The 12,273-nt window shown below is 41.4% G+C and overlaps 2 protein-coding genes across 2 annotated transcripts; one reads left to right on the top strand and one right to left on the bottom strand.

Moving 5' to 3' along the window:
• The first annotated feature begins 4,909 nt into the window (after nucleotides 1-4,909).
• On the top strand, nucleotides 4,910-6,635 carry LOC107109359 (olfactory receptor 11A1-like). The gene is made up of 2 exons (XM_015409972.1): nucleotides 4,910-4,969; nucleotides 5,688-6,635. The coding sequence occupies exons 1-2, from the start codon at nucleotides 4,910-4,912 to the stop codon at nucleotides 6,633-6,635; spliced, it is 1,008 nt and encodes a 335-aa protein (XP_015265458.1).
• A 4,951-nt stretch (nucleotides 6,636-11,586) lies between these two features.
• Nucleotides 11,587-12,273, bottom strand: LOC107109358 (olfactory receptor 11G2-like; the record flags this gene model as incomplete). Its single annotated transcript, XM_015409971.1, has 1 exon — nucleotides 11,587-12,273. A coding segment is annotated over one exon (687 nt), but the record flags the coding sequence as incomplete, so codon positions are not given.

The raw sequence follows: 12,273 nt of genomic DNA, 5'->3' as shown, positions 1-12,273 counted from the left end.
AACAATTTAAGATTTGAACTGTAATATTTGCTGGAGGATTCAGTTATCAGAGATGTAACTTTGGGTTTAAAAAACAGCAACAACTGAGGGATGCATTTCTCAGTATTCAAAATAAGTTTTATTTTCTTGTATTATCTAAATTATGATTCCTTTTATCATTAGATGCAGTGCTGAGTGATTAATTTCCCTTCGTTTTACCTGATGGTTCCAAATAAACTTCTTCAGTATGTTGGGATTGTTCAGTTATTTAAGCATTTTGGATGGATGTAAACTGGCCTCTGCACAGAGGTCGATTTGGGGGGGTCATGGGGGATCGCAGTTCCCCTGGGTGATGTGCGGGGGGCGGGGCACATGATGAAGCCCCACCCCCCGCTTCCGGCCGCCCCGCTTCCGGCCCTCATTCAGCCAGGAGGACGCACGAGAAGAGAGAGGGTAAGTTGCTTCCTCCCCTCCTCTCCCCACCCCTGCCTGCCTGGGGCCAGGGAGGGCCTTGGTGGGGCTTCCTCACACTCCCGCCGGCCTTGCAGGTCCACCGCCGGGCCTTATGATGTCAGGGGGTGTGGCATATGCTAATGAGTTATACTAATGAGTTCCCCTAGCTCTTTTTCTATGAAACGACCCCTGCCTCTGCACTTTCATTGGGGAGAGTGATTCAGGTGGGCAGCTGTGATGGTCTGAAGCAACAGAGCAAAGTTTGAGTACTGTGATACTTTTATGACCAACAGAGTTTAATTCTGGGTATAAGCTTTTATGTGCATGCACACTCCTTCAGATATAGTGTGCTGTATCTGAAGAAGTGTGTATGCACACAAAAGTTTATACCCAGAATTAAACTTTGTTGGTCTTCAACGTGCCACCGGACTCAAACTTTGTTCTACTTTATTGAAGAGAGTGGTGTAACTTTTTCACAGACCTTGAAGTTCCTCCAGAACCGTACTTTTAAAATTACTTGTACACAGATCATGCCAATTTTATTGAATAGCACACTAAATAAAATCATCACACTAAATAAATTGGGACGCATATTTTCTTCTCTCTGGTTTTATACAAATTTACACAAGCAAATTGAAATGGAAAAGGGGATGGTCAAAGAAGAAAAAGAATAGCCAAATGGGGGTACCAAATGGAATGGGGCCATACCAAAGGGGAAAGGGGCTTGGTTATACTCAATCACCTGTGGCCCATTCAAACCTGGGACCATCTCTATCTTAATAAAGTACTCTGTTTCATGTAGTTAAAATAATTATTTAGACATTCTGCTTATTTTCTTTTCACAGCATTTCCCTTACTAATACAGGATTGGATGCAAAGTTTCTATTACACTAACATTATACTCTTCCTCTTCTGAAATATATTCCAATGATGGAAGGTTGCTCGGTCCAGAGGAATACTCCTTACAGAGGAAGAAGTCTGCATCATTACAGTTATATGTTACTGATAAGACATCATTTCACATGGTCCTATGTCTCGTGAAAAATTAACCTCCACTGATTTGGATCCAAAGATAGAAAGAAGGGGAAAAAGTGATCTTAAATGATTTCCCTTCCCCCAATTTTTAGGGGCTGGCTCACAATTTGGAGTAATTTTTTTCTACAGCATATGACAATGTAAGGTCAGACAGATCAATCTGGAGCTGCATGCCTGGTTTTCAGGATTAGGAATTGTAGCTCATGAAGTCCATAAGGCTGTTCCCTGTGGCATGATAGGTGAGTACAAGCCTCTTCAGTTAATTCCTCTCGTAAGTCATGTGGAATGCCCATGAGGACTGACACTCTGATGACACTGTTTTCCTTGCAGAAAATAAAACACCTGATTTAAAGACATTAGAAAACATTTCTGCTTTCCCCGGGAATCAGTCTGTCATTTTACTGAGACACATACTTGATTATCATCTCAATGAATGCTGTGAGTTTATGGACAAAAAATATACTATTGCCGTAGACATTAAGATACTAATACCATGCAAAATTCTGTTGACAATCATGTTGTTAGCTGTTTTTTTTTTATTTAGTTAGATTTGCAGAATAGCTTAAGTTGATAGATTTGTTTATACACTACATATTATCCAGTGTTTTTTTCTCTAGCTTAAAAAGCAAAGGAAATGCATGCATTTTTTAAAAAAAAGTTATGATCAGTATAGAATCATAGAATCATAGAATGTTAGAGTTGGAAGGGACCTTACAGGTCATCTAGTCCAGCCCTCTGAATTCTGCAGGAGCATAGCTGAAAGATAGCCCTACAACATACCCGAAAGATGGTCGTCCAGCCTCCGCTTGAAAATGTCCAGCGAAGGAGCATCCACAACCTCCCGAGGCAGTCTGTTCCACTGCTCAAACACTCTTACAGTTAGGAAGTTTCTCCTGATATTTAGCTGGTATCAACTCCCTTGTAATTTCCACCCGTTAGATCTAGTCTTGCAATCTGGAGCAAGAGAGAATAGATGACAGAGATGACAATGGTAGGACTGGATGATGAGGTCTTGTTCTAATTCCTTTTCAGCTATAAATCTAAATAAATAATTTGTATTGGGAGCTGTGACTAGACCATCTTATTAAACACCATCCTATAAAATAGATATTTTCGCCCAGGTCAGTCAAGGCGATAATGTGCACTATAACCAGAGAAAACTTCAATGCTTTGTGATAACATTAAATACAGATTTATACTGGGTTGGGTACAAAAATGAAAGTTCAACACCTTCCTCAAACCAATGCTGTTCCTTTCAGATTGCCAGTCTAGTATTCCTTTCATTTTAGTTGTGGCTTTATTTATTTATTTTTGATAAAACAATTCTATTTGAACTACTACCATTTGATAAATATCACAAAAAGCTTGAGGACTTAATGGTAGGTTGACATTTTGATCTAAGTATCTGGCTATAAATCTCTGCCTAGGCATGATTTGGAGCTAAAAACAATTTGGGTGAAATATACATAACTAAAAAACAGACAACCCCCCCCTTCTTCAAATTTATTTTGCAGCACTCAAAATTATGATGCTGTTGGAGTTAAGTTTTATAATGAACAAAATGGAACTGGCAACTTTGTACTTAATGGGTTGGATCCAACCAGCATTTCTACTACAGAGGAAAAAACTGTACTCAGAGTCATGTCACCTGCATGGACAAAAGCCATGTGAAACAGTTGCTTCAATAAGAAAGAAAACAGGAAAAGATTAGCCTAAAAATCTGGCTGTTTCCAACCAAGAGTAATTGCCTTAAATTTTCATCAAGATTTTACCTTAGTTTTTAAAAATCAGATTTCAAAAGCAAAACACACAGTTGCGGGAGGATCATGGGATGTTATTGACCACCTGAAATTGTCTAGAGGGCTGGTGAGCAAAACATTTATTGAGAGGGCCATGGCTCAGTGGTATGGCTTCTGCTTGGCTTGCAGAAGGTTTCAGGTAAAAATCCCAGGATCTCCAGCTGAAGGACAGCCAATATGCCTACAAAATTGATTAATAGCTTTCTGCATGTGAAATACTGATAACAGCATTGGCTCCTCGTTACAAGGCGACCTGGAGGAAGGATTTCTAATTTGAAACTGTCTTCCAAGATCTGGATGTGTCCGTTGTCGCATTACACAGCTGCGTGCTTTCTATGAAGAATTTATTTCTGCTGTAAAATCAGCAATAGTAACTGTACATTGATCTCTTCCTTTGATGGACTTTCTGAATGCCTAAAATTGTGAACCTTTATAAATTTTGTCCACATTGGAACTGGTAAATTTATCTGTACTTGCAATAAGAGATGATAGTGTTTTTCTTTGTTTGGGGGCTGTTGGTTTTTTTTCATTCTGTATACATTGTAAATCCTGATTGTTTTGATACTACTGATTGAACAAGAGAAAACTCCCAAGGGAGGTCTCTGAAGAAGATCCAAAAGGCTGGCTAAGCCCTTTGGTGCTGGTTGATCAGGAGAAACCTTTTAGGGGAGATTTCTGATTTTGTCTTGGACTGACACATATTTTATACTTTTCTTTCTCCTTCTGTGGTTATTTCCCTTATAATGTAGGTACAAGGTCTTTCATACTTTGTGCCCCTTCAGTCATGCATTCATGGCACCGCAGACAACAGGAGGGCACACATTTTATCTTCTCCTAACTTCTTCTTTTTTCTTGGTTCCCCATTTAGATCCCTTGAAACTTTCCAGGATGTAAACTTGGTGTTTTTCTTTATGCCAGCCATGACCTCACAGCTCACCTTCTTTTTTCTCTTGTTTGCCTACCATGTCTGGGCAGACACATATTTTATACTTTTCTTTCTCCTTCTGTGGTTATTTCCCTTATAATGTAGGTACAAGGTCTTTCATAATTTGTGCCCCTTCAGTCATGCATCCATGGCACCGCAGACAACAGGAGGGCACACATTTTATTTCCTCCTAACTTCTTTTTTTTCTTGGTTCCCCATTTAGATTCCTTGAAACTTTCCAGGAAGTAAACTTGGTGTTTTCCTTTATGCTAGCCATGACCTCACAGCTCACCTTCTTTCTTCTCTTGTTTGCCTACCATGTCTGGGCACATGCAATCTATTCAACACATGCAAATAAATAACACAAGCAGGTTACTGATTACAGCAAAGCTCTCACCATCGCCCAAAACTTCTCACCCTGACTGTAGCTTGACAGCTGCCAATCATGCTGTGGTTAGATCAAGCCTGGCATTCCTTCTGCTTCCTGTAGGCACTAAAATTGCTTCAAATGTGTCAGCTTTAAGGGTTTGTCTGCTTGTCCGGAACAAATGTTCTAAACAGACTTTCCTATTTCCTAGGTGCTACGGTTACCTAAGCTTGCAATGTAGGGATGACCATCATTCAAACAATGTCTATTGCAACAAAGTTCCTACCCAGTAACTACTATGTTACACACTAACAACAGCACCACACTACCCCATGCACAGAAGGCACAGTGATGGCCAAACATTTACACTACCTGCTAGGTACAGCCTACACACCTGCTCCCCCTCAAAAGGTACCATGCTTCCACAAGAGAAGAAGATATTGGATTTATACCCCACCTTTCACTACCCGAAGGAGTCTCAGAGCAGTTTACAATCCCTTTCCATTCCCCTCCCCACAACAGACACCCTGTGAGGTAGGTGGGGCTGAGAGAACTCTTTCAAGAACTGTCCTTGAGAGAACAGCTCTGAAAGAACTTATGACTGACCTAAGGTCACACCAGCAGCTGCATGTGGCAAAGTGAGGAATCAAACCCAGTTCTCACAGATTAGAGTCCACACTCCTAACCACTACACCAAATTGGCTCTCATTTGTCTACAGAGAGGAGTGCCACAAAGGCTTTGTGTAGCCACAGTCTCTAGCTTTCCTTCTGATATACATTTTTATTTATTTACTTTATTTATTAATTAATTCAGTTTATACCCCGCCCTTCCCGTGAACGGGCTAAGAGCGGATTTTCATATCCAGCCAGCCCACATAGCAGCAGATCACCCTTTTACCATGCAAACAGAGCTAGAGAGTGAAGGAAAAACTGATGTTTATATTGTGATGGAAGGACAGTTTTTTATTCGACTCAGAACTGCCTGTGTGCCTGTGAACATCCCAGTTAAACACTGAGAAATGTCTAGCGGCCATTTCTTTAAAGGCTGCAATACTATTAGGCTTGCACAGCAGACCAATTTTCGACAGCAAACTATAATTATGCTTTCATTGCTATTTTTTCTCTCCAGGTAAACTTCTTGATAAACCAAACAGTCATCACAGAATTCATCCTCCTGGGATTTGGGGATCATCCTGAACTTCAGATTCTTTTCTTCTTGCTGTTTCTAGTAATCTACATCATTACCATCATAGGGAATCTTCTTATTGTTGTGCTAGTTATGACTGACAGGCAACTTCACATCCCCATGTACTTCTTCCTGGGGAACTTGTCTTGTTTGGAGATTTGTTACACTTCAACCATCCTCCCCAGAATGCTAGTGAGTTTCCTGACAGGGAATAAAGCCATTTCCTTACCAGGTTGTTTTATACAGTTATATTTGTTTGGCTTTCTGGTGACTGCAGAAACTTGTCTCTTATCTGTAATGTCTTATGATCGGTATTTAGCTATTTGCAAACCATTCCAATATCAGTTCCGTATGAATAACAAGGTATGTATCACTTTGGCAGCTGGTTCTTGGATAAGTGGCTGTTTTTCGGTCTCAGTAGTAGTTGTATGGCTGTCACAGTTAACGTACTGTGGCATCAATGAAATCGACCATTTCTTCTGTGATTTTGTACCACTAAGCAAGTTGGCCTGTAGTGACATATCTCTGGTTATGGAAGTAGCCTTTGTGTTGTGTTCTGTATTCACTTTCCCTCCATTTCTGTTGACCATCACATCCTACATTTGCATCATATCAGTCATCCTGAGAATCCCCTCAATCACTGGGAGACAAAAGGCATTTTCCACCTGCTCCTCCCACCTTCTTGTAGTTACCATTTTCTATGGCACCTTAATGATTGTGTATCTCCTTCCAGAAGGCCCCTTACTGATGGGCTCGTCAAAAGTGTTCTCCTTTTTCTATACTGTCATGACACCAATGATCAATCCCCTGATATACAGTTTGAGGAATAAGGAGGTGAAGGAAGCCCTGAAGAAGTGGACTCAGAAATTCTGGTCACCTGTAGGATTTTAGAAAATGTTTCTAGTAGCTCCAGATGTTTCATAAGCTGAATAGCTGGGTATATTTTTGTTTTAATGGGATGGGTGGCATTAAATAGAAATAAAATGCTATTCTTATTATAATATTATTTAAGAAATAACACTTCTCATTATTTATTTTTATTTTTATTTTACCTCCCTACCAAACCAATATGCCTGTCCTACTTCCTATACTCAGGTGACATTTGAGGCAGAAAGTCCCAGTAACTGTCAGGTTCTCTCTGCCAGTTATAGTCTAGGAAATCCTAGATGCAAGATGAGATGGAAAGCTCAAAAAGTTTTCATCTTCATATGCCTCCACTCTTGGCTCTATGGCAGAGGTGTTTAGCTCTGAACTCAATAGTCTTGACATTTGCTTCTGTAGGATATGGAATCTGACAACACATATCCTAAAATAATACGCTCAGAAGTCGTTTAACTCATGGATGCAGGAGAGGCGGCAAAAAGTTTCAGAAAAGGCTATGTTAGTAAGAATTAAGAGTTTCTCCTTCCTTTGCTACTTCTCTGACCCAGAAAAGGCCATGTGTAATCAGCCTCCTAGGCCCTGAACCCAGGGTGGTCTTTCCTGAGAGACACCCCAAAACAACCTCTGAACCTCCTAAAACAGTGCCCTCATGAAGCCAGACTTGGCTTAAACAGTGTCTTTTCTTGGGAGGCTAGGATAAAGACATCTTGGCTGGGAAAACTCAGGCCAAGTGAAGATTCTCCAGGCTGGCGGCACTGCCAAACATCCTCCATGTAAACAACCCCCCGTTCTCTCCTGTGAGCTCAGTCCAAAAGGACTAAAATTGGCAAATCTCTGCTCTCGCCTCTGGCATCTTCTACTGACCAAATGGCTAGACTTTTGTCTGTCAAATGTACAGGCAGGGAGGGACAAAGAGCCTCTGTACTATTGTCATGAATGAAGTATATTGCATGCTTCCATCCCCCCTCTCCTGTTTCATCTATATGTTAGGAAATAACTTTGGAATAATCCTCTCATTCCTGTCTCCAGATATTTGCCTAAAATACCTGCATTCTTACACCTATGTCAGCTCTATCAAGGTCAACATTAACTCTCCATATCTAGTGAATGGTCTCCCATTCAGGTTCATCCTGCCACATGTTATGAAACATCACCTCTTTTGTGTGGCAACAGGGAAATGCCAGTCCAGTCCATTGATCCACAATGGACGCTCCCAGCCACCTAGCCAGCACCTGGCTTGATCTCATTATAGCAATTGTTAAGCATGACTCTGACCCTCTGGGACACCATTGGTCACTCCTGAGTTATGTTCTGCCTGGTACCATGCCTCCATGGATTCCTTATTAGTATAGAAAATCTATTGCTCTCACCTGATACTAGCCCCAAAGGCCTTCCATTGGTCTGCATTGTTTTCCAATGTCTATTTCCATCACAGCACATGGCCTCAGATTTTTTGTGTCTGCCCCTAATGACAATTAGGGCATTTCACCCCTAAACCTTTGGTTTGGGCCATAATCTCATCTCCATGGACTCATGAATGTCCGGACAGGTTGTATCACCCTGTAATTGACCCCTCTATTCACTATCAATCACCCCGTAACTGACCCCTCTATTCACTATCAAGCACCTCTGCTCTCTTAGTTCTGTATTGCTTGCTCATTTGAATGCTTAGTGTGCTTGTAATTAGGGAAATTCTTCAATAAAACCTATTTAATTTACTCTTCAAATCTAGAGTCTTCTTACTCTGCCTGACCTTCATATAGACATGTGTACAGATCCCTTGTACCCCTCTGGCCTTGCCTGCTGCCTAGCTAATTTCCCCATACAACAAGGCAGACCATTTGTGGTAACACATGGTTTTACTTTTGCCAAGAGGGTCAACATCTCTGTAGTAAGTTTCTCTCAGTCCAACCATACTTGAGTTGGAGCAACCATGAAGCAAGATTCCCCTCTTTGTAATGCTGGGTATTGATGAAATGAATCATAGCTGAGTAAGACAATCTTTAAACCTCCTGCCCTTCCTCAGTCTAAAAAGGACATATCCTGATTCACACCTATATAACTGTCCAAAATGTGTCTTGAGTTTTGACCCATAACTACAAATGGTAACAGAAATACAGTAAGTAAGAAGAGAAAGAATGAGAACATGGCCAATGGGGAATAGACTGAGCTGGGATTGGTGGAATAACTCTTGAAAAGTATGATGTGATACAAGGGATGAGCATGAGCTGGCTCATTAACTAAATTTTGTGATTAATTTTGGTGGGCTTGTGAAGAAGAAGAGGAGGAGGAGGAGGAGATTGGATTTATACCCCACCCTTCACTATACAAAGGTGTCTCAGAGTGGTTTACAAACTCCTTTCCCTTCCCCTCCCCACAACAGACACCCTGTGAGGTAGGTGGGGCTGAGAGAGCTCTTGACAGAAACTGCTCTTTTTCAAGAACAGCTCTTATCAAAACTATGGCTTGCCCAAGGTCATCCAGCCAGGTGCAAGTGGAGAAGTGGGGAATCAAACCTGGTTCTCCCAGATTAGAGTCTGCGCACTTAACCACTACACCAAACTGACTTGTGGTTTGTGATTGGATGTTTGTGGCAGGTCAATCAGCATGAACTTTACACAAACTTTTAAGTGGCTAATGGTGGTTCATGGCAGTTGGTAAATGGATAAATTTTCAGACTGTCTTCACAATCAAAATGCTAACCAAACTTCAAAGCAACAGGCTCCAAAAACAACTTCAAAGCAGCTGGCTCCCTGTGCATTTGGTGTGTGTAGTTTGCATTTTTGAAACTGTCTGGCATTTCCCCCAAAAGCATCTTCCTTGGGGCATCTTCTTTGGGGGGGCATAACCTGGATCCCCTAAGTCCAAACTGCATATAACTTGGAGGGGAGGTAGAGGAGAATCAGAGGGAGGTCCCCTGTGATTTTAGTGTCTCTGGCTTACACAGGATCCGTTCTATACCTATAGCACAAGCTGAAATTAGTTGTATATCACTCTGACACAGTTTTAGGGAACAGTAACTGGGTATGTAACTGCTTTCTCTTATTGAGGATGGGAAATTAGCTTTAATGAGACAGAGCAAGAGGGGACAGAGCAACTAGCAAAATCTCCACCATTGTTAATGGAGATTCTTCCCATAGAGAACTCGCAAATGAACCAGGCTTGTGTTCAACTGATAGTGTTTCTTTTATTAAACAGTAATAAAATGCCGAAGCACATATTGCAACACACTATGAACATGAACATAAGAGCTAACCAGGAAATAAAAGAAAGTAGAGAGGGGGAGTAGTTTAGGATAGGATATATTTACTGGTCTTGAAGATTCAGGCCTCTCTCTTTCCTGGAGCTAGGATATGGCTATTGATGTGCATTGATGACTCAATGTGTAGGGTAGAAGACACGTCTCAGGTGCTATAAATATGCTAACAAGGGTGTAGATGCCAGTGGGGGAGCCAGGATTGGGAATGAAATTGGCATTATCAAAGTAGGATGCTGTTTTCCTGAGAAATCCATTGTTATAAAATATGCATTACCTTAAGGATAGAAGAGATTTCTTTGCAATTCAATTCCTTGTTTTTCACATCAAAATAACTTCCCAGTTATACCTTTTGGGGTTACCTTTGGACAATGCAGTGTTTTAAGTATAATATATATTTGGAAGGGTATATGGCCTTATTTTCTCTCTAGTTCCCAACTACCCAGACAGAGCTGACTGCTAACAGGTGAGGGTGATGAAAATAGTGCTAGATTTTATTACCAGTAGGGAAACCAGTTAGTCCCGGCCACCCTTCAAATTTTCCAGGCCACAGTAGTCTTTCACTTACTTTATGGAATCCCTGTGTGGATTCAGAGTTTTAATAAAGAGATTGACTGAACTTATGCAATCTTCTTGTGATGCATTCTTGGACTACCTAACTCTGTTACCTATTGTTCTCTCTGTGCTGAGCTGGGTCCCCATCTGCTAGTCTCGCGGGCATGGATCACCACTATTAAATATTGGCTCCACATCCATTTTAGTGCCCCTCAGTATAGCCTTATTGTACTCTTGACTATAGACCCATATGTATCCAAGTGGTAACTTCTAAAATACATTCAATTGGCATTGACCTGGACATCTTGGAAAATCAAGATGAGACCTTTATATACCGGACGATTTGTAAAAGAATTTGGGACATCGAAGCCCAAACAATCCAGGCTGGTGCTGGGGGCACTTGTTCCCCCCTTTCCTTTGGCCTCAGATATGCACCAAATAGTATGGCCCAAAACTTCTCTAATCTGGTGATCCCGCTGCAACACATAGCCTTTATGCTGGCCAGATTCAATGTTTTCCGCTCATCCTGGGTCTCAGTTAGATATAGCGGCATTCCAAAATGTGACAGAATCTGCAAATGCTCACTTAGAGAACCCGGTACCTTAGATCATATTCTGCTACACTGCCCCTTCCATTCACATCTCCGACTATTTTTGATTAAGTCCTTACTGTCTAGGATTAATTCTGATAATGCAATCAGGTTTCTCCTTGCTGATAAGATACCAGAAGTGACTGTACAGATTGCTGAATCTTTGTCTAAGATTTTGGTACCAAGAAACTATTCTTAATATTGGTGTGCTCTAAGATTTATAGATGTAATTTTAGCTTGACAAAGTTCTTATTCTACTGATTTTACATGTCAATAAAGGTATGGTACGGTACGGTACGGTACGGTACGGTACTGTACTGTACTGTACTGCACTGTATTGTATTGTATTGTATTGTATTGTATTGTATTGTATTGTATTGTATTGTATTGTATTGTATTGTGTTGTATTTTCCTAGCTTTTCATATGCCTGCAATTATACTTCCAAGGGTTACCTGGGACAAAACAGTATGAAGTCAATTCAAGCCATACACACAAAGAGAAATGCTGGCACATCAGAGCTAAGAGTACATTCTCTCTTGCCTGTATAATGCAGTTTTTTCTACCAGCAAACCATGATTACAGTTCCAATATTCTTCACAAACACCTGCTTCCTGCTCACCAGTTTCTTCAGAGCTTCCCTGACCTCCTTGTTCCTTAGGCTGTAAATCATTGGATTCAGAAGTGGGGTGACTACTGCATAAAAGACTGATACCACCTTGTCCAGCTCAGAAGCAGTAGTGGAGATGGGTCGTGCATATGTAAAAATGGTTGTGGCATAGAAAATGGCCACCACAGTGAGGTGTGAGCCACAAGTTGAAACTGCCTTCTGTCTCCCACTGGCTGAAGGGATACGGAGGATGGAGAAGATGATGAAGGTGTAGGACACCATGGTGAATGCACAAGTGCTGAGGATGACCATGGAGGCCAACACTGTCACAAGTGTTGAGCTGAGAAAGGCAGAACCACATGAGCGCCTCAGCAGGGGCCCAACATCACAGAAGAAATGATGGATTTCCTTAGGCCCACAGAAGGAAAGCTGAGAAATGAGGACAATAGGAACCAAGGGGGCGAGGAATCCAGCCACCCAGGCTGCTGTCACCATCCGGGTACTTATTTGCAGTGTCATAAGGGTTGGATAATGAAGAGGGCGGCAGATAGCCAAGTAGCGGTCATAGGCCATAGTCACTAACAAGAAACATTCAGTGGAAGCCAAGGCAAAGAAAAGGTAGAGCTGGGAGATGCAGCC

This window comes from Gekko japonicus, unplaced genomic scaffold, assembly GCF_001447785.1.
Source record: "Gekko japonicus isolate JY-2015 unplaced genomic scaffold, Gekko_japonicus_V1.1 scaffold101, whole genome shotgun sequence".
Classification (NCBI taxonomy): domain Eukaryota; kingdom Metazoa; phylum Chordata; class Lepidosauria; order Squamata; family Gekkonidae; genus Gekko; species Gekko japonicus.
Note: the sequence above shows the minus strand (reverse complement) of the source record. Positions and strands in the feature narration are given on the sequence as shown.

What these genes read in the sequence shown, in the direction of transcription:
- LOC107109359 (XM_015409972.1), top strand. Translation starts at nt 4,910, where the DNA reads ATGGCCAAACATTTACACTACCTGCTAGGTACAGCCTACACACCTGCT. An exon ending in CACCTGCTCCCCCTCAAAAG is followed by an intron (nt 4,970 to 5,687) that starts GTACCATGCTTC and finishes TTTTCTCTCCAG; the next exon opens with GTAAACTTCTTGATAAACCA.